This window comes from Hippocampus comes, unplaced genomic scaffold, assembly GCF_001891065.2.
Source record: "Hippocampus comes isolate QL1 unplaced genomic scaffold, H_comes_QL1_v1.1 scaffold295, whole genome shotgun sequence".
NCBI lineage: Eukaryota > Metazoa > Chordata > Actinopteri > Syngnathiformes > Syngnathidae > Hippocampus > Hippocampus comes.
In genome coordinates, this window is record NW_017804848.1 from 66,310 (window position 1) to 87,833 (window position 21,524).

The following is a 21,524-nucleotide window of genomic DNA, read 5'->3' on the forward strand; positions in this document are numbered from 1 at the left end:
GATTCAAATGAAATACGCATGGTCATTTTTTTGCATTTAAAATATTAGCCAATGTGTTGTTCTGGATGAAAACCCGTTTCTTTTCGAAAAAAAAGGTGTTTTATGTGACATCGCATTTTAAGTTGAAAGTCCAGTCTTTTCCGCCGATGATGTTTGAGTCAGATGTTGCCTACACCGCCAAAACGCGAGAGCGTCAGCACTCGACAGTTAAAAAAAGATACTGTAATTTTAACACATTTTTAATACGTATGCACAAATAGAGTATCATTTTGGTTTGGCTTTTCACTAACCTGCCATGCATGTTTTTGGGGAATGTGAAAGGAAATTGGAGTACCCGGAGAAAACCCACACAGGCACGGGAAGAACATGCAAACTCCATCTAGGAAGGCCGGAATCAAACCCTGCTCCTCTGCACTGTGAGGCGGACCAGTCGACCATCGTCCACCCCCACTGATATACATCGGGGAACAAAAAATCTAAACCCAATAAATTATTCAAAAACAAACATTTTCACTAATAATAGGGGGAAATGCTGGAAATACCCTTTCCCTTAAAAGTCAAAATGTTGGAAAAAGGAGAAATAAAACAGCGAAAATACGTATCCATGATTGGGTTGGCCCTGCACCCTCAAATTGACACCACTCCTGAATATAACCAGTAGTCGTAACATGTAAACGGTTTCCATAAAGTTTTTTACTATTTTATGGAAAGTGGGGAAAATGTAAGAATTTTGAAAAAGATAGCAAAGGTTGAATGAAATAGAGTTCCGCTTCCTATGTTTTTTTTTTTTTTTTTTTTTTTTGAAAGGACCAGTGTGCGTAGCCCCCACCGACCAATCACGAGTAAGCATTTTTCGCGCTGGTTGGCCTCACAGTTTGAGTTGCCCGCAAAAGCCTTTTTCACTCCACTTGAATGAAATTCGTCCCTTGACGCCATGGAGCAACTCCGCGTTCTCGTTTAAGCCGCCGCCGGGACGTCCAGCCAGTAGGTAACCCCCCCGAACGCCGCCGATCCCTTTTACCGCCAAGGCCGGGTACATCGGAGCCAACTCGGGGACTTTTTCCTGGGAAAGGGCACACTTGCCGGGGGCCCAGCATCCATTTTAAACGAGAGGCGGCTAGTTAGCCGACGCTAACTCTGGCTGCTACTTTTCAATGGTCTTCAATGGGCTTCGCTAGTTAGCATTTTTTCCCCAAACGAGCTGTCATGGCGCCGACAAAGTGACTTTTCTGACCGAGTCGGAGCCGAACACTTAATTTCGCCGACCGCAGTCGTTGAACCATCTCAAGTGCAATTCGATTGTGAGTTGAGTTTGTTCTCGCGATGGTGTTTTTGGCCTTTGTGCGGCGGCATTGTCTAGTTGCTGCTTAATGGCTGACGGTCGCGAGTAGCACGAAATGGAATAACAATACGGGACCGCCTGCCAGTTACAGGCCCTCTCCATTGGAATAGCAGCTAAAATGGAACACGAGGATAACCGAAGCTCGTTATTCAAAAGTAAGTCAGGACAGTGGCAAGCAGTTGAAAAAAAATCGTAAGGTGCTCGGCAGACAGGATACGTCGATCCACGATGAGAGACTCCCAACATCGCTAACAAATGCGCCGGGGCTGCTCCATTCATTAGTTTACACGCATGTTTTTCTTGAACGTGTCAGCTGTTCGCCTTTCCGCGGCTTTTCCAGACAGCGATGCGCTCATTGGGCATCGCTGCACGCGGTTCCTGCCCTCTCCTCCGTGAGCCTCCCCATCACCGCAGACTGCAGCTAGCCGATAGCTTGTCCTTTCTCCAAGGAGGACTCTTGATTTGGAAGGGGGGGGGGATAGCGCCCACCTGTTCGGCTATAAGTGTCGCCCCTTTGCGCTACAACGTGCGTGGGTGAGAGTGAGAGTGTGCGTTGCTGTCAGTTAGCTTTAAAAACAGCAGGCAGGAAACCAAAACAATGCAACTGGGACTTGGTGTGACAGGTGCAGTTTTCTCTTGAGCCCCCCAAGCGTTCTATTCCGGCCCCAACTATTCATTTGGGCGAAAAGGATGTTTTAAAAGTGTCTAATTTGAGTGCTGCTTTCCAGAGATGGCGACCTACAAATAATTTAACGCCAGTGATTACTTAACAGCTTTGACGTCGGCATTCCTTGAGTGTTTTATGGTGTGCTGGTATCAATCGATTGCTTTCACTGTATGATTGCTTTGTATGACTATTTTTAGCCAGCAATGGTTGTTTTTAAAGTGCTCTATAAATACAGTTGAGTTGAAGCGCACGGGAGTGGTAAAACTAGCCACAAAAAAAATAAAACGGTTATTTTACTTTGTCTCTGTAAGGGCGTTTCACCTATTGCGGTTGTGTGTCGAACATATCCGCTGCAATAAACAAGCGTTGACTGCAATATCATCATTTTACCTCTTGGTCTTCAATCTAGTGAAAATCAGATACTGCGGGTGAGAAAGCATGAAAGGAGAAGTCAAAATATGAGTTGACAATAATATGTTGTTTTTGCGCGCTGTGACCCCAGTAAAACTCTAAAATTCCTTCTGACTTTTGAGTTTTGAAGTCTGAGACTGTAGCAATCGTTCGCCGTAAGCCGAGCATCGGGCAAAATGATCTGGGACTCGCAAGGAGCTTGAAGGTTGAGACTTAACTTGGGACTCGCACCTGGGACTTGAGGTGATCTGACCGATGACTTGGCTTGACGTGCCCTGCACAAAATGACTTTGGGTAGGGGGGGGGGGTGTTGCTTGAGACGTGAAAGTGAAGATTTGAGACTTGCACGTGTGTGACTCTGTCGCATCTGTGCTGTTTTGTCAGAGCGTGTGTTAAAAGGACTTGGATGGAATGGACAGCAAAGGGAGCTCCTTGCCTTCCATGCCCGAGCCGGCCAACCCCGTCAGCATGAAGCAGCCGCCGGAGTCTCGCGGCGACCCCTCCCTGCTCATGGACCAGGCCGCCGCGCAACTGGCCGCCACGTTGCAGGACGGCGTGCTCCAGAAGATGTCCGGCCACGGCCACGAGAGGCTGAAGGACCTCACGTCTCTGGTGCTCAACAGCGATCAGGACGCCATCCCCAAGCTGTGCGCCGCCGAGACGCCGGTCCTCAAGGGTGCCGAAGCGCCCCCTTCCAACGGAACCCATCAGCACACGTGCGCTGCGCACGGCGAGCCGGAGCTAAAGGTGACCGTACCCCAGGTGGTCAAGGCGCCGCTCTTTGAGCCGTGCTCGGCCGGCGGGACCAGCTTGTCCGCCGTCGTCGCCGTTGTCCAAGGTGCGGCGGCGTCGGTGCCTGAGGAAAGACAGGAAGTGAAGAAGCGGCGGGGTAGATCCCAGAAACCAAAAGCTCGACCCGCCCTCGGCTCTTCCGCCCTACCCGAAGATGCTCTCGGTCCTGCTTTGGAGGCGGCGGATGAGGTTAGTTTTTACTTTTCATCAGCTCCTTCCACCTTGTTTGTTAGGAACGTAAAGAAATCAGGTGAACCCCCAGCTAGCCAAATTCACGTTAAACGGGACTCAGGACAGACCTGCCACCATTTAGATTGCGTCCAAATAATCCCAAACAAAGTTCGGATGTTCTAATAGGCTTTTCCTGACATTTTTGTAGTCGCAAGCCACGGTCCGCAGAGAGCTTCCGCAGCATCAGAAGGATCTCATTGTTCAAAGGTATCGGTCAGGAGAAGGGTACAAAAGAATTTCCAAGGCCTTAAATATGCCGTGGAACACAGTGAAGACAGTCGTCGTCAAGTGGAGAAAGTATGGCACAACGGTGACACTGCCGAGAACTGGACGCCCCTCCAAAATCAATGAAAAGATGACAAGAAAACTGGTCAGGGAGGCTGCCGAGAGGCCGACGGAAACACTGAAGGAGCGGCAGGAACTTCTGGCAAGTACTGGCTGGGCTGTCTCCGGTCTTCTTCACATCTCTGGGCAATGGGCTAGGCTAGCAAAAACACGTGTGGGAAATCGTGCTCTGGTCCGATGAAACCTGGATTGAATGTTTTTCTCTCCGGCAAGTTGGGCGCTTCAATGGTGGCAAATGTGTGCGGACTCTCATTTAACACGAGTTTGAATGTGACTGGTCATTTCTGAACACAGCCACTTCCCCAGTTATAAGATTGTGTGTACACGTGTGTAACCACGTGCTCTCAGTTGTTTATTTTGACATCCCCGCCGCATTTGAGTTGTACGGCGCATAGGTCGCATCAATAGTGGGGATGGGGGAAGATTTATCTGCGTCTTTTTTTTTTTTTTTTTTAATCCAAGAAATTTGGCAATGGATTAAGTTTTTTAAAAAAATGATATTAGCTCAAAACCTCCTCAAGTTTTGTGCGATCATTTGGCACTGTGTTTATTTCAGGCTGTCTGGGGATCCTTGCTCTTCAATGAGCTTTAAAAAATGACACGTAATCCTTACATCCGCTGTTTACAGGTCTTAACGTTGCCAAAAAGTTGTCCAGTCGCTGACAGGCAGGGGGACAATTTCTTTTTTTCTTTTTTTTTTGGACTGTTGACAAGGTGCAGTTTAGCTTTTTTCCATGCATGGTTGTGACCTAAAAGCGACAATCGCCTTGAAAATGCTTGATGCAAAAAGCTTGACCTTCAAACTTGTTAAAATAACGCTTTAGAATATTGAGCCCATGTCGCCCAGCCCTTGCGACTTCGATTTCATTCTTTACGCCTGTCGTGAATTCTGTGGTCGCAATAAGTATCTCTGAAGTTACTTGAAATATCCACAAAAGATGACTTGACTCTCAAAAATGTGCATCCCCCCCCCCCCCCCCCCCCTTCCGTTCTTTTTTTTGGTCTTTTCTTCTTCTAGCCCGCAGTCGTCTCTGAGCCGTCGCCAGTTGCCACGGAAGCGCCGTCTTTGCCGAGCAGCTTCTCCGTTGGCGACGTGGTCTGGACCAAGGTGTCGGGGTACCCCTGGTGGCCCTGTATCGTCACCACCGACCCCGAACGGAACCACCACGTCAAACCCAAACCCAACGGTGACTTCCCTCCTCAGTCGGCGCCCAATACAAAGACTCGGAATATTCCCTCTAATCTCTGTATGTTGTTTTTTTTTTTTTTTTGAATAGCTAAAAGTAGGTCGGGCTTCCTTTATCACGTGCAGTATTTTGGAGATGCTCCTGAGAGGGGCTACATTTTTGAGAAGAACATGGTGTCCTTTGCTCGAGAAAGCCAGTACCAGGAGCTCAGCCTGCGCAACAAGCAGCCGGCCTCACACGTCCTTCACAAAAAGGTACTTGTAAACATCACACCAAGAAAGAAACTTAAGTGCAGTGTGAAAAGGCCTTGAGCATCGTCTCCAAGTTCCTATGAAATTGTTTTTTTCAGTTTGCCTTCGTGTGTTCGCCTCGTTGTCCAATGACAGAGTTCTCGCTGATCTTAAAGCGTTAAAATGTCTGAAATTCATCTTTCACGCCTCAAACTGAATCAAGAAGTACGGCTGTCACTGTTGAATATTTTTTAGAAGTGATTATTCCAGAGATATTTATTCGTCATTAAAGTAAATTACAAAACTATTTTTCCCCCTAGGATCTTTTTTTTAATTAACCACGCATTGTTGTTTATTTGGTATTGTTCAATGATTAAAAAAGAAAAAAAAACAACCAAACAGCAATTCAGTAATACCACACGAGAGGGAATTTAAAAAAAAAAAAAGATTGTTTCGGTCATTGTTGTCCCACGTAAAAACAGATGATTCCAAATGTCTTATTTTGGTGGAACACAAAATGTGATGGATCTGCACCAAAACCATCTGCGCCTGCCGCGCTCGTGTATTTATTTATTTATTCCACTTTATGCGAGCGGTGCTGAATCTGAAGCTCGCTTGCCAACTTAAAACTTAAAGGCTTGTAAGATGGGTCGCTTCGAAATCCAGTTTGACGTGCACGCACCTCCGTCATTCTTTTTTGGTCGTCTCGTGTTCCCTCCAGACGCTTCCTTCCGTGCCCCGTAAAATGCGACCGCAGTGGAAGATGGGCGTCATCCAGGCCACCGAGGCGCTGGCCATGTCGCTGGATGACCGCCTGGCCAACTTCATCTTCATGTACGACGATAACGGGCCCCACCTCAACCCCTGCATCCTGGACAAGCTCAAGCCGGAGTCCAGCGCGGAGGCGGAGGCCCGGCTCTCGATGGGCGTGGCCGCGGCCAAAGACGGGCCGCTTAGCTACTTTTCCTTCCTTTCCCCAAGGAAGTGCTAAGTTGTAAAGCCGGCTTCCACTTCTGCGATCCACGTGGATTTGATAAATGTCGACGTTTCGCTCGATAGGAACCGGCGGTACCCGTCAAGAAGAAGCCGAGACCCAAACAAGGCGGCTCCCCTCTAAAGACGGACGGAAGGAGGAAAACGTTAACGGGTCCCGCCAAGAAGAGGACGTTGGGAGAAGGTTCGCCTCCGGGTCAGTTGCAACGGGACGCTTTTTACGCGGCCGCATTGCCTTTCAAAGGCGCCCAAACGGCTGCTCGGTGATTTCTGAAGTGGAAAAAGTACAATTTAATCGCTTGCTTTTTTTTTTTTTTTCTCCCCCTTCTTTTCACTACTTCTTGCTTTTTAGGTAAGAAAGGGCTGAAGCAAATCGCCAAAAGGACCACCGAGTTAGACGCGGCAGTGGAACGGCAGCCCAAAAAGAGACGAAAAAATGTGAGCTTTCCTCAGAGTCTCCTGCGTGCGAGGCAGGGAAACGCATACCATGAGCATTCTTCATCGACAGGACCAGGCCTGGATGGTGGCGGAAGCCCGCCGGAAGCCCGGCACGAGGAGCTGGAAAGCGGACAAAGAAGGGAAAGAAACCAAGCGAGGACTAAAAAAGCATCACGCGCTACTTGCAGGTATACCTCGCAACATTCAAGTGGCGGTCAGAAATCGAGATCTCATTGAGCAAGGGAGAACCGCATCCAAACACGATTTGGTTCCACGAGTTGGATAAAAGCAAGCTTCTACGAGCTCGCCGAACGAACCGATTTGTCGAGACTGCTGACGAGCGGGCATGGATGAGATTGGCCCATCCCGAGGCAAGCGATGTGGCATATCGCTCAATATCAACTGGTGGGGGAGGGGGGGGGGTCGCCTCCGTTCCTAACATGGCACTTGACGTTCAAATTCAAGACCTGACACCAAAACGGCAACGCGAGATATCGATCAAACTTGACACGATCGCTCCGTTTCCCTTTCGATCCCTCGAAATGGGCCACCGGGGGGTGCCATCGGCTTGAAGCCAACCGAGCCGCGCGACCACTTTGTGAAAATGTTCCCACCCTGCAGATGAGCAAGAGGCGGAGGAACCAAAGCGCAAAAGGAAGCGGAAGCAGGACGGAGAGAACCTCGGAGAGCCCGTCAAGACCAAAAAAAGACGCTCCTTCCTTTGTCCTGAACCTGAGGTGAGTGCGCGTGCCGCCCCCCCCCCAAGTCCGCCAGGGTTCAAACGAGCCTCAAACCGGCCTCACTTAAGCGGAGCGACGGTTGCGTGCAGGGGTCCGGAAGCGAAGGGTGCCCCGATTCGCCGGGCGACAGCCTGGACGGGATGAAAAAAGGAGAGCGCAAGAAAGAGTTCGCCTGCCAGGTTGGTCTCAAGCGCCTTTGGCTCAGTGGATTTTTTTTTTTTTTTCTTTTTTAATGACGGCGCAAGTAGAAGTCACATTTGCCTCGGTGCCGCGGCGCAGGCGTGCGAGCAGGCGGGCGAGGACCTGGTCCCCTGCGAAGGGCAGTGCGGCGGCATGTTCCATCTCCACTGTCTGGGCGGAAGCTTCGAGCCGGACGACAAGCTGCTGTGTCGGCCGTGCAGCACGGGTGAGCGCGCGCGCGCGATGCGCCGCGGCTTTTGCGAAACCGCCGTCTCCTCCTCACGCCGACTTCTTATTTCTTGGCCCAGGGGTTCACCCGTGCTTCACGTGCAAGCAGTCGGACGGCGACGTGCGCCGCTGCCACGTGGCACACTGTGGCAAATTCTACCACGAGGTGTGCGCCCGCCTCAGCCCGCTCACCGTGTTTGACAACAAAGGTTTGCGCTGCCCGCTGCACACCTGCCTCAGCTGCCACTACGGCTGCCGCACGCAGCACAAGTCCACCAAAGGTTCGCCGCGCCGCCGACGCGCGATACCCGACGCGGACTCGGGTCGCGTGACTCGGCTCAACTTTTTGGGCCGGCGTATTCGCAGGGCGGTTGATGCGCTGCCTGCGCTGCCCGGTGGCCTACCACGTGGGCGACCAGTGCGTGGCGGCGGGCAGCGAGATGATCACCAACACCGCCATCGTCTGCACCAACCATTTCAACGCCAAGAAGGGATACAGCCACCACAGTCACGTCAATGTCAGCTGGTGCTTCGTCTGCTCCAAAGGTGGCCGACACGAAACATAAGGCGCCGCTGTTGAGCCCGCGCGGAGGCATTGCGCCTTTTAACTCCACCAACAGAAAAAAAAACATTTTTCATTTTTGCCATTACCGTATTTTCCGCGCTAAAAGGCGCACTGGATTATGAGGCGCACCTTCAATGAATGGCCTATTTTGTCATTTAGTTCATATATTGGACGCACCGGATTATAAGACGCGATCTACAGTGCATCCACTAGATGGCGCAACAGCCCATCATTTGACTTGAGAGGCGTTCATGACTCCTCCGAAAAAACGTAAATTAACGATTCCTTCAATGAAACTACGAACATTGAAAATAAGGCATCAAAACAGAAAATCAAGCGAGGAAATCACAAAATAAATTATATCGCCCCCCTACAGAATTTATTTTTGCATTTCCTTGAGCGTAGCGCCAACAGAACGATCAGATGTCAGGAAAATGGAGAAGACCGGACTGTCTCAAAAGTGTTTTGTTATTTATTCCTTAGTTGTGTACTGTATTCACAAACGAGGAAATCACAAAATAAATTCTGTAAGGGGGGGGCTATAGAATTCATTTTGTGATTTCCTTGCTTGATTTTAATTTTTGATGCATTACTTTCAATTTTCGTGATTTCATTGAAGGAATCGTTAATTTACGTTTTTCTGAGGCGGTCATGAACGCCTCTTGAGTCGAACGGAAGTAGCGTAGCTCCATCTAATGGCTGCATTGTAGATTGCGCCTTATAATCCACTGCGTCCAATAAATGATCTCTCGAGGCGAACGGAAGAGAATGCACAGAGACACGGACAAAGACGTAGCGGTATTTGAGTTTAGTAAAGCAGCGACACAGTTCACTGAACCAACAGCAAGTTAGAACGTAAGCATGTCTCCAGCAAGGCGCCATCTTGGGGTCGACATATTACCGTAATGACCATACATAAGGCGCACCAGATTTTAAGGCGCGCTGTGTGCTTTGAAGAAAATGGAAGACTTTTCGGTGCGCCTCATAGTGTGGAAAATCCGGTATTTTTAAAAAAAAAAAAAGAAAAAGGTGAAATGTGTGCACCTCGCAGGAGGTCAGCTGCTGTGCTGCGAGTCTTGTCCCGCCGCCTTCCACCCCGACTGCCTGAACATCGCCATGCCCGACGGCAGCTGGTTCTGCAACGACTGCCGCGCGGGCAAGAAGCCCAAATACCGGGACATCATCTGGGTCAAACTGGGAACTTACCGGTGGGGGCCGCACCGTGGACGCCTCGACGTCTTCCCACCGAAACCTTCCTCATCGCTCCATAACGGCCGCGCTGTTTTCAGATGGTGGCCCGCAGAGATCCAGCACCCCCGCAACATTCCCACCAACATCCAGCACCTTCGCCACCAGATCGGCGAGTTCCCGGTCTTCTTCTTCGGCTCCAAGGACTACTTCTGGACCCACCAGGGCCGCGTCTTCCCCTACATGGAGGGCGACCGGGGAAGCAAATACCAGAAAAACGGCATCGGGAAAGTCTTTAAGACGGGTAAAGATTCAAATGGCAAAGGTCAATCTGAACGGCAGCAGAAAATTTGAAGCATTTCCCTGTCTTCAGCGTTGCTAGAGGCTGAATCTCGATTCAAGGAGATGAAGATGAAGCGGGAGGCCAAGGAAGCGCAGGAGAAAAATCGGAAACCGCCCCCGTACAAATTTATCAAGGTGGGCTATAAAAACTTGGCACCGGACAACTTTGACACAGCGGGCCGCGACGTACGACCACAAAATAATTGGTTAAACCTTTAAAAAAAGCTGCTAAACATTCAACTTGCCACGAATTGGTTTGAATTGTCGTTTGGGAAGCGCGGAACAAGGATTTCTGTGACAGAATGCTGCAGAAAAAATTCAAAGCTTGCTTGACATCAGTCAAAGCAAATCCAGAAGAGTGGAAAACAGTCTCTACCATTTTCTGAACGTGAAGGGTAAAAAAAAAAAAAAAATCAACTGTAATGTTTTTGGGGGCTCGGGGGGCTACTAAAATAATTACCGTGACCGTACCTTTCAGGTCAACAAAGCGGTGGGCAAGGTGCAGGTGTACGCGGCCGACGTGTCGGAGATCCCCAAGTGCAACTGCAAGCCGTCGGTGGAGCGTCCGTGCGGCTTTGAGTCGGAGTGCCTGAACCGCATGCTGCAGTACGAGTGCCACCCGCAGGTGTGTCCCAGCGGCGAGCGCTGCTGCAACCAGGACTTCACCAAGCGCCTCTACCCGGACACCAAGATCATCAAGACGCCCGGCAAGGGCTGGGGACTCGTCGCCCTGCGCGACATCAAGAAGGTCAAGAAGCGCCCTCGCCCAAAGCAACACAAAATATATTGCACCTGCGCTTCCACGTCGTCGGGCAAAAGCGCACGTTTCGGCAGCTTTTGAAATCTTATCTGTTCATCCGCCAGGGAGAGTTTGTGAACGAGTACGTCGGCGAGCTGATAGACGAGGACGAATGCCGGGCCAGGATCAAACACGCTCACGAGAACAACATCACCGACTTCTACATGCTAACGATTGACAAGGTATGTCTGTGTCACTATGAATATGTCACTTCCCAGGCCTGAGGCGCCGGGCAGGGGCAGAGAAGCTCCGAGAGGTGAGGTGGGGCCAGGCCATTTCAAGATTTGAAAACAAATCGTACGTAGGATCTTCAAAAGAACTGTAAAATGTTTCGAGAGCCAGTGAAGGGACGCCGGAGTAGGAATGATGTGCTCCCTCCTACCAGCTCCGGTTAGGAGGCGAGCGGCAGCATTGCGGACCAACTGGAGACACTCCATGGAGGCTCGGCTGACTCCAAAGTCAAGTCCATGACGAACTTGTGACTGACTGTTTCAAAGTGCTCTTGAGAAAGGAGAGGCTTGAATTTAGCCAAGCTGCCGAAGGCCAAAAAAAACGGAATTTGACAATGGCACAGATTTGCTGGTCCAATTTTAAAATCACTGTCCAGTTTAAGACCCAAGTTCGGAACTGTTGTCTTGAGATATCGCTTAAGAATGAAGCGATATCTGAATTCTGAAGCGATACCGTTAAATGTCGAAAATGAGATTTTTTTTTTTTTTTTTGAAATGACGGTCCATGAGTGTACGCGTATAAACGCGCTGCTCTCTGGTGTGCACGGGTGCCGTTGCTTTCAGCGGCTCTTTTTCCACCGGGAGCGACATGAATGACACGGTATTGCGTTGGGAACGTTGCATGACAGCGGACTGCAACGTCACAGTTGTCAATACCACAAACGCGCCACGGCCTGATTGTTGAAATCGTTCAAAGCGGATGCCAAGAACCATCACGTCTTTGCTGTCGAATTTGCCTCTCAAGGACCGAATCATCGACGCCGGTCCCAAGGGGAACTTCTCTCGCTTCATGAACCACAGCTGTCAGCCCAACTGCGAGACGCAGAAGTGGACCGTCAACGGAGACACGCGCGTCGGACTGTTCGCTGTCTGCGACATCACAGCGGGTCTTTTTTTTTTTTTTTTTCTTTAAATGCTCGTAGGCCATTGTCACTATCACAACAACGACGCTTTTATACACATGTCATGTACAAAGCCAGCGATTCTTGCTAGCTTAGCACTGTACACAAACCATTTAAAAAAAAAAGTATGCTTCTATCCTTTGAAACATTTGACACCGCTGTCCATTTTGGCTGGTAGGCACCGAGCTGACGTTCAACTACAACTTGGACTGTTTGGGCAACGAAAAGACGGTGTGTCGCTGCGGCGCCCCCAACTGCAGCGGCTTCCTGGGAGATCGTCCCAAGGTGAAAACCAAAGTTTAAGCTGCCACGAGCACAAATGTCACACACAAACTTTTCTCTTCTTAACATTCCGCTTTAGGTGAAGACGCCGCTATTTTTTTTTTTTTGTGTAACGGATTAAATGCATTCCCATTCATTCCAATGGAGACATATAATTTGAGATAGGAGTGATTTGAAATTTTTGAACGCCACCGTGCAACAGATTAGTCCTAAATCAAGGTGTCACCGTGGTATTCGGCAGAACTCCAACGGTCAGGCGGCCGATCCCAAAGGCAAGAGGCTGAAACGCAAGTACAGGAAGCGGCGGACGGAGGGCAAGAAGTCGGACGACGAGTGTTTCCGCTGCGGCGACGGAGGACAGCTGGTCATCTGCGGAAAGAAGACGTGCACCAAAGCTTTCCACCTGTCGTGCCTCAACCTCTCCAAGAGGCCTTTTGGTCAGTATAGATGGGTTTATTTATTGATTTGTTTATTTTAATGTCGCAGGCCGCCGAAAAATGGATGGTGGGCCGCTAATGGGCCTGGGCCATAGGTTGGACATCAATGGTTTAAAGGGTCTGAAATTGAAACCAAAACAATCAACTTGCTGTTTAATTTCAAGCAACAGTGCATCTTGTTCTGTTCAACAAGTCCACCAACTTTTGTGTTGATGAGTAAAACTGGGGCCAGTGAAGAAAACGGGCGCTAAAGGTGGACTTTCTAGGGGGCGCTACAGAGCGCAGTGTGGAGAAGTACGTGAAGAGTAACGTACCATTTGCCGTCAGGTCGCTGGGACTGCCCGTGGCACCACTGCGACGTCTGCGGCAAGAACTCCGACGCCTTCTGCCAGCTGTGCCCCAACTCTTTCTGCAAGGCCCACCAGGAGGGGGCGCTGCGTGCCTGGCCGCCCACCGGCCAACTGTGCTGCCTGGAGCACGACGAGCACCAGGATGCCGCCCTCTCCGCCGTCCTTGCCGCCGCTGCCGCCGCCCGTCCCAAGTGCCAACTAAACAGCAATTCAGGAATACCACACGAGAGGGAATTTTTTTAAAAAAAATGATTGTTTCGATCATTGTTGTCCCAAGTAAAATCAGATGATTCCAAATGTCTTATTTTGGTGGAACACACACCAGGAGGGGGCGCTGCGTGCCTGGCCGCCCACCGGCCAACTGTGCTGCCTGGAGCACGACGAGCACCAGGATGCCGCCCTCTCCGCCGTCCTTGCCGCCGCTGCCGCCGCCCGTCCCAAGTGCCCCGGGAAGGCCCAAGTCAAGAACGCCAAGAGGAAAGCGGCCGAAGCTTAAAAAGTAGAAAGAAAACAAACGCGTTAAATCTCGGCCATCAGGGAACGAGCTCGTCGATGACACTTTTTCTGTTTTTTTTTCCCCCTTTTGTCCTCCTGCACTGACCTATCCACTTCCTGTCCTGGAAAATTTCCACCAAACTGCCTTTTTTGTTTGTTTGTTTGTTTTTTTTAATTGTAAACCTCTTTAGGGTTAGTCAAGGCTCATACTCGAGTCCCCTTCACTTTTAGTTTCCATTAAAACCAAAAAGTAGCGGTAAAAATAAATTAGCAGGGCTTGTCTGACGTGTTGCCAAATGTATTTTTTATTCTAATATATAGCGTATAAATAGTAAATATATATTTGTACATCCCAGGAATGACTACCTTGTACTGTACTTAGTCCAGTAGTGTCCCTCACTTTGTTTTTTTTTTTTTTTTTGGGGTGATAATATCCAACAGGAGATCATAGCAATGATAGATCACGTTGGGAGAGGGGCGCGTGTGCCCTGTGACAAACACTACTGAGACGTTGAAGGGTTCCAAGCACATTTTGTACTCTTCATTTGGATCATAACTTCTAGTTTCTTGTCTGTAATTTAAAAAAAAAAAGAAGAGGAATTCCTGAATCCTAAAACGGCAGCAAAAGTCTTTTCAAGGACTCGGTGCTTGCTTGCACTTTAAGTCCATGAAAGACGAGAAAAATCGGTGCTTGAATACACCCCGAATCACGAAAAGGCGGCTTTTGTCCACTGTTCTTTAGCCTGTGCTTGAAGGCGCGCGCTGAAAAAGTGGCTTCTGTTCGTTCGAAGGAATCGCTGCTCCAATGCACAGCGGGATATAAAAAGGTGGCTTTTGTCTAGTTCTTGTTTTTTTTTTCTCTCTCTTATTTATTTCACCAACTTTGTCCCAATGAAATCAAAAACCTTTTTTTTTTTCTCTTTTTTGTGGGGGAGAGAGAGATCTAGTCTCATAAGAGTGGATCAGTCGAAAATGCAGGTTGGATAATCCAAATGCAGTTTTAAGTTTGTTCGGAGGAAGTCAGTACTCAAATGTACCCAGACTTCAGTTGGCTTTAATAGAGGACCCCCGTCCCCCTCCACCCCGTCCCCCTCCCGCGCTGATGTTATGAAGTCCACCATCAAATTAACCTTTTTACTTTATTACATGTCTGCCCCCCACCCCAGAGGAAAAGTCTTGTTTGACCTCTCCTGATTGTGACCTCGGAACTGTGTGCCTAATTTCCTACGGTGCCTGAACGCATCCTGGCCAAGTGCGGAAATGTATTTTTTGGGGGAGCGTTTTCTGACCATCGTTTGCGCGAACGTTTTGTGTGTGTGTGTGTGTGTCGAATGTAGTGTATTGTTGTGAGGTGAGCACTGTTTAACTGGCTTGTAACTACTGTCCCTCTGAAACCACAGACTAATATGTACATACTGTATAAGTGCCCATAGTGATGCCTTCTATTGTAAATATACCATCGTTTTTCCTCCTACTATTCTTGTGGAAGCTTTTTGTGCGCGTGTGTGTGCTGCCACTTATTTTGCAGGAAACAGAATTAATAACATATGGTAATTAATCACGATCTTATTCATGTAAAATATTAAACAAAATAAAATATTGCATGCGATACAATATTGTGATTAAAAAAATATTTTTACAAGAGTAGTGGACATATTTTGTAAAAGGTAAGCAAAATGTAATTATACGGTTGGGGCCTGCTTCGTTTGCGGACTTGAAAAAAAATGTTTTTTTTTAACCTGTATATGTTTATTGGTCGCTACTTCGCTGATTTTCGTTTAACGTGGATGGTTTTGGTCCCCATTAACCGCGATAAACGAGGGATTACTGTACTCAGTAATTCAGTGCGAGTTCGAAGTCATTTTCAAGCAGCCATCTCCCAAGATCGAGCCGTTACCGCACTCATGAGCAACACACACAACGGACCCTAATGTGAGCCAAACAGAAAAGTAAACTCGATTCAAGACTCTGTTTGTAAAAAAATAAAATGATATCAGTGCCTACCTTAGTGTGAGACCTGCAGGACAAAGGGAGTCAGGGGCGCACCTTTGTAGCGTGGTCATCGTACCAACATGATTTGCGTCGCTCGCGCGAACAGTTTGAAAATTCCGCTCCTGGCGCTCCAGACTGTCATTCTTTGACAATGTCATCGCTGAGTTGCAGATCAAACTTCGAACAAGAACAAACCAAACGTGTCTTTCAACAGCTCTGATCGCTCGCGACAATTGGAGACGGCTGATCGCTAACAACTTCCTGTGACGCAAGGTCACGGGCCGACGTAGGTTTGAAGGCAGACTATTTTTTTTCCTTTTTAAAAAATACTTTTGGGGGTGAAAAAGATAGGATGCAGTGGACAGAAACACAAAGATATATATTAACACACGAACAGATTTCAATCTCAAATTGCACATTAGTACAGGTTCCAAATGAAACTACAGCGAACAAGAAAAAAAAAATTAGGAAGGATTCAGTGTTTGAATTTCGAGTCTTACAAAGGCAGGCACAGATTCTTTTTGTCGCCCCTCCAAGACAAACAAAAACCAACAAAGGCACAAAAGTCGCTCCTCCAGAGATTTTTATTCCTCTTTTAGACTAAAGACAATCAAAGCAATCGAACTTTTTGCATAACAGTAGTACAGCAGCGGCCCAGGATTTTTGTTTTCTTTCAGTGTAAAAATAACTCTGGCCGGCCCGTCGTAGTGCAAACTCTTCAAGTGAGGCACGTGGTGCGGGCGCGAGTTCAACGACACTCAAGTGCTAATGGCGAGCGTCTGCGTCACTGCCAACTCGTCTTAAATGCCAATCGTAAAAAAGGTCGCTGCCGCTTCCTGCGTCGTGCAAAACACTTGGGAACACTTTTCACAAGGGTTGGAAACTTGTTGGCCAGTTTCAACCATGGAAACTTTCCATGGGAATTGCTCATTTGAAACCAGGCGATCATGTCACCACGGGTTCATGAGCGCAAGTTGCTCAATTCAATTGAATTCCCATGGAAATGTTCCAATTTGGAGTATTTCCCGATCTTAACATCGCAAGAATGTTTTGGAAAATTTCCACCCCTTCTGCAACTTTCAACACGCGCACGCACGCACAAAACAAAAAAAATAAATCACGAGAGCTTTGTGGTCCCTTGCGGGTCAGCGGCAGAACAAAAAGTGTCTCAAAATAAAGTCCAATATTTCCCAGTTTATATTACACGTAAAAAATAAATATCAGCTCTACTCAGACATTTTTATCGGATTTGTCCAGAAAAATAAAAAGGTAGCGCCTATTTGTCTTTTTCCCTCGCGGGTCAGGATGCGAGGACGCCACGGCGGATGATGTCGGAGCCGTAGCGGCGGCTGAGGGAGGCGTCGCCCCTGAGCTGGTGCGAGTGGCAGCGTTTCAAGCAGGGCTCCAGCACCTCGGGCCCGCCGTCCTCGTTCTCGGCCCCCGTGCGCAGCCTGGTCCTCGGGTGCTGGGGCCCCGGCGTCGGCGTGTTGGTGAGCGGCCGCAGCAATTGTTTGCGCTGTTCCGGCTCCGTCTTCTCGCTCCGCTTGGGGATCCGGAACTTGCCCCAGCCTTTCAGGGACCCGTTAGACACGCGGGGAACATCCGACGGGGACTCTTTGACTTGACCGTGGTTGACAACGTCCGGGTTTCCCGAGCCGCTTCGAATTTCTTCGGCGTCCGACGATCGGATGTCCACCAGCCGGATGGAGACGGTTTTATCCAGATGTTTGGGATGGAAGCGGACTTTCTGGGATCCGGCGGAGGTCTCCGAAACGTCGGTCCACCGCTTCCTCTTCCGCTCCTCGTGCTCGGGTTGTTTTTCTTTCCGCCGTTCGGGGCCCGGGGCCTCCCTCCGCACGGTTTTCCGATGCGGTTTCACGCCAATACCTTCCTGAGAGGTCACCTCCTGCTTTGGGGACTTCACGTGCCGAAGCGTGAGGCCGTCATTCAGGTGGTTCGAGGTCTGGGGGTCCGAGCCGGACTCTTTGACCTGCAAGGATTTGGCGTCGAGGGTTTTGATGTCCTTCTTGGAAACCAGCAGCGAGTCGGAGAGTCCTTTCCTTTCACGTGACTTCCCCTTGTCTTGCTTGGACCGCCGTTTGGTTTTGTGCGCCGAGTGGCTCCACGGGGTCCCGGCGTGGCACCCGAGAGAGTTCAGGTGGTCCTCAGAAAAAAGGCGCTGTAGGTTCGTCTTGGACGGATTCCCTGGGGACAAAACGGTGGACCAAGCCTTGAACTTGCCGTTGATGGAATGATTTACAAGTCGTTCAGTTCAGGCCGACTCCAATATTTGTTGCTCCTGACAAATGTCACGGCTCATCTGTCTAAAAGATCGTAACGCGCGCACACGCGGTGACTCACCAGTGAGCAGCTCTTGGTCTATGAGCCGGATTTGGTGCTGGAAGATCTGCTCCTGCACTCGCCACAGGGAACGCTTCATCTTTTCCCGCCGGGTCACCATGTAGGTCAGGTTACGGACCTGAGGGAGGCAGCGGGAGGTCAAAGTTAAATGCTGCGGTGTACTTGTTGCTCTGTAGTCTTGCCAAAACCGAGGAGGACCAGACATTCGGGTTCCTTGCACAGCACTTTGTATGCAGCGATGGCTGTTTGAAAGTGCTCGAGAAATACAGTTGAGTTCCTGCTCGTAAGGGAAACTTCCTCGATGGACGACGAACCCCGAGACCCCGAGATCCTTCCGTGGTCTCGGGGTCATCAACCCCCTAAGGATGGCCAATAGTCAATCAGTCATCTCTCCAAAGGAGCGATGTATTTCTAGTGGTCCGGTTTCACTCCCCTGAGGACTTTTAGCCTTTTCTTCTCCCTTAGTGCATAACACTCTTCGGGGGGGCTCCAACCACCCCAGAAGTCACTTACCCTCTCCAGTGGTGATTGACACATTCTGGAGGACCCCAACTCATGGTCTTGCACTCATTCCCGGGACTCACCGACTCAGAAGAAACAGTCCTACCCACTCCGGAGGTCGCCTACCCTCTGGGTCTAGTCCTTTACCCTCCCCCGAGGAATCATACCGATAGCCTGTCATCCTTTCCAAGAATCGACGACTCTTCAGCGGACCCCACTCTGTCTAGAGGAACCCTACACTCTGCTTTAGGCTCTTCGTGTGCCCAAAGGCCACCAAGCAATGGTCTTTCCAACCCTCTCAGGAGAATGATGGGTCAATTGCCCTCCAAGCCATACCGGTTTCCCAACCCTCTCCGAGGGACCCTTGACCCGCCTTCTCCAGATTCCTGTCCTTCACTCTCTCCAGTGGTCTCTTACCCTGGCCAAGCAACCATCTGTCACCGCCAAAGACCAAGCTTCTGCAAAGGAACCTCATCCTCCCCGTTTGTCACACGGTTCTTAAACCCTTTCGACCAGGCATGTCCAGCTGGAGGGTCGCCGTCCTGCCCTGTTTTCCATCTCTCCCGGCTGCAACACACCTGATTCAGATGAGCAGCTCCTCATCCAGCTCTGAAGCGGCATTAGAACGATCCTGATAAATTGAATCAGGTGCGTTGCTCCTTGGAGAGCTGGAAAACAGGCAGGACAGTGGCCCTTGAGGACCAAGGCCCTTGAGGACCGAGGCCCTTGAGGACCGAGGCCCTTGAGGACCGACTTTGGACACCCCTGTTTTAGACTCTCGAGTCTCGAGGGGACCCCACTTTCCCCGCATTCCCCTGTAGCTTCCCCACAAGCGTGTTTCCCAACCTTTATTGAGCCCAGCAGAAACCCACAATCACTTTTGACCCTAACTAGTAGTCGCAAACCCTCTGAAGGAGACCTCCTGGTCACTCATCCTCTCTTGTGCTCCCCAGACAACACCCCCCCCCCCGCTAACTGTCTTTCAACCTCTCGAAGGCTGACCGCCACCTCTGTCCATAAGGTCCCAATCCTCTCCGATGGCGGACGAGCCTCTCCATTGATCTTTCATCCTCACTGGGTCACCTACCCTCTCCAAATCTTGGCGGAGATGGGTGAAGAGCTGCAGGCGTCTCAGCAGCACCTCGTGCTCGCGTCGGGCCAGGCTGTCCTCCTCGTCCTTCTTGGGCGTGAGCAGCGGCTGGTTGAAGTTGGCTTTGCGCTTCAGCTTCCAGTACTGGTAGAGGAAGTCGACCGTCTCCGGCGCCATCTTGAGGTGGCGGCCCACCTCCTCGGCGTCCACAAATTGGTAGAAGACCTCCTCCATCTCTTGCAGCTTCATCTTTCGGAGGTTGACGCGATTATCCTGCGGGTCGCGTTGGCGGACGAGGCATAAAGACGACGGCGACGAGGAGGAGGTGGAGGTGGAGGCGGCGGGTGGGGCCGCGGCTGGGTCCTCTTCCTCCTCGTCCCCCCGGATCCTCCCGCGCCGTTTGCCCTTCTTGCTTCCGGCGCCCTCCTCCTTCTCCCCTTCGCCGTCAGAGTCTCGCTCCCTGAGGTCGCCGCCCTCCAGGCCCGAATGCTTGGGACAGTAGGACTTGAACTTGACCTCGTCGTCCTGGGTGAGGAGGGTGGTCATCTCCAGACCGGCGTGGAGGCCGCACGTCACGTGGAAGGCAACGCGGCAGTTTTTGGCAGAGCACTGCGGGCGGGAGAAAAACAAGCGTGGGGATCGCCGCGGAAATCTTTTGCGGACTGAATTGAATTGGCGCGCTCTTGTCCATCTTGCGCCGACCCACCTGAATGCAGGCTCCCGTTTTCTCTTTACACAGGCAGCAGTTGAGCGCCCACCGGTTGCTGGGAATGTGCGACACGTTGGTGATGGGCTCCATCTTCTCCGGGTTCCCGATGCTCACCTGCGAGAAAACCACAGCGAGCGCTCAAAGAAAAAAAAAGGCAATCGGGAAAGATTCCCCCCCGCCGAGCGGGCTGCGGCCGGCCGAGGGCTCACCTCTGGGATCCACAAGGCACAGCTGACGTGGACCCACTTGGTTCCGCTGCGGGTGGGCTTCATGGCGCCGCCCTTCTTCGGGCACAGCTGGCACTTTGGCAGGATCCCCAAGGCGCAGATCCGACAGAGCCAACTGCCCTTGGGCACCTTCTGGATGCCGTAACACGCCTGAAGACATCGCCGGCGGGGAACAAAACGCAACTCAACTTATATGGACACTCGAGTACCAAAGGAGGGAGTACGAAATAAGACCGCAGGAGGGGGAGGAGGAGGATTCCGCCTCTCGCCGCAAATCCCGACCTGGTGGACGCAGATGTTGCACTTGTCGCAGAACACCATCTCGTTGTTGTCCTCGCCGTCGGGCGACTGGCACACGTCGCACACCACGTCCTCGTCGTACTCGATGCCCAGGCCCTCCTGCGTCTCGGTGGCGTGCGTCATGTTGTCGTGGCAGCGACGCTCAAACTCCTCCAAGGCGCGCTCCATGGCAAACTCGTCCAACGGCGGGAGGGCTGCGGGAGAGACATTTAAGGAAAGCCCAACGCGACACTGGGTGAGCCGGGCGATACGTTGGTCTGAAAAGAAAAAACGTTTCCCCACGAGAACGGAATTTCCGATTTCCGGCGGAACGGCGATGAATGAAGTACTATGCGGTCAATCTTAAGTGACTTGCGCTTTTTCACAACAGCTGCAACAAAGCGCTTTACAGAGCAGTGACAGCGATTCCTCACTGAGCGCGGTGAACTCATTCACTCCCAAAGACGGTTTGAAACGTCTTTTCAGACTTGGTCTAGAATTGGCTGGGACTGAATGAGTTAATGGGGGGGCTGGGAACCCATCAGCCCCTCTCCCTTGCGCGCACGTAACAAACACAACAGAAGAGACGGTATGCCAGAGAGTCAAAAGAGTGACGAGGCACAAGGGAAGGTGCTGGGCGGGGCTTGTGAAGATGCCCGGCCACAATCAGCTCACGGGATAAATGCAATTGGTCGACGTCACGCCGGGAACCAATCAGACGCCTCGTTGTATATACAGTACAGGCATGTACAAAACCTTGAAGCGTGATATAGCGAGGGATCACCGTATATACAAAAATGTATAATACGGCTGGTGTAGTTTTTTTTTCACAATTGTCCCGAGTTTTGACTTTTGAAATCTGCACAATAAATGCCCTCAAAAATTACCTGACAGTAGATCTTATGTTTTTTTTGGTTACGTCATCAATTTAGCTTCGCTAAAAGGAATACGCTACCTTATTTTGGGGGACTATGAGCCGCGACCCCCCCCC

At 50.5% G+C, this 21,524-nt stretch overlaps 2 protein-coding genes across 5 annotated transcripts in view; one reads left to right on the forward strand and one right to left on the reverse strand.

Annotated features, from left to right (window-relative positions):
• The first annotated feature begins 2,828 nt into the window (after window positions 1-2,828).
• On the forward strand, window positions 2,829-14,845 carry nsd2 (nuclear receptor binding SET domain protein 2). The gene is made up of 23 exons (XM_019877173.1): window positions 2,829-3,401; window positions 3,592-3,870; window positions 4,807-4,975; window positions 5,066-5,229; window positions 5,927-6,154; window positions 6,265-6,394; window positions 6,551-6,636; window positions 6,707-6,824; window positions 7,258-7,373; window positions 7,466-7,555; window positions 7,656-7,782; window positions 7,865-8,065; window positions 8,151-8,330; window positions 9,401-9,557; window positions 9,639-9,841; window positions 9,911-10,014; window positions 10,358-10,627; window positions 10,744-10,860; window positions 11,654-11,795; window positions 11,989-12,095; window positions 12,334-12,529; window positions 12,857-12,954; window positions 13,205-14,845. Exons 1-23 carry the CDS (start codon window positions 2,832-2,834, stop codon window positions 13,373-13,375), a joined length of 4,023 nt encoding a protein of 1,340 aa, XP_019732732.1. The 5' UTR covers window positions 2,829-2,831; the 3' UTR covers window positions 13,376-14,845.
• A 1,086-nt stretch (window positions 14,846-15,931) lies between these two features.
• The window catches only part of jade1 (jade family PHD finger 1), a 10,305-nt gene continuing 4,712 nt past the window's right edge, over window positions 15,932-21,524 (reverse strand). For all 4 annotated transcript variants that reach the window (XM_019878746.1, XM_019878755.1, XM_019878773.1 and 1 more), the window contains 6 exons: window positions 20,537-20,748; window positions 20,237-20,404; window positions 20,025-20,141; window positions 19,316-19,927; window positions 17,728-17,845; window positions 15,932-17,571 (listed from right to left, as the gene is read on the reverse strand). In XM_019878746.1, the coding sequence (XP_019734305.1) occupies window positions 16,667-17,571; window positions 17,728-17,845; window positions 19,316-19,927; window positions 20,025-20,141; window positions 20,237-20,404; window positions 20,537-20,748 (2,132 nt within the window). In that variant the 3' untranslated portion in view covers window positions 15,932-16,666. The remainder of the gene's footprint in view (window positions 17,572-17,727; window positions 17,846-19,315; window positions 19,928-20,024; window positions 20,142-20,236; window positions 20,405-20,536; window positions 20,749-21,524) is intronic.

Excerpts from the sequence above, each read along its gene's own strand:
- nsd2 (XM_019877173.1), top strand. The coding sequence starts at position 2,832 with ATGGACAGCAAAGGGAGCTCCTTGCCTTCCATGCCCGAGCCGGCCAAC. Across the intron at positions 6,395-6,550 it reads GGGAGAAGGTTCGCCTCCGG|GTAAGAAAGGGCTGAAGCAA; the intron begins GTCAGTTGCAAC and ends CTTGCTTTTTAG. Across the intron at positions 9,558-9,638 it reads GTCAAACTGGGAACTTACCG|ATGGTGGCCCGCAGAGATCC; the intron begins GTGGGGGCCGCA and ends CGCTGTTTTCAG.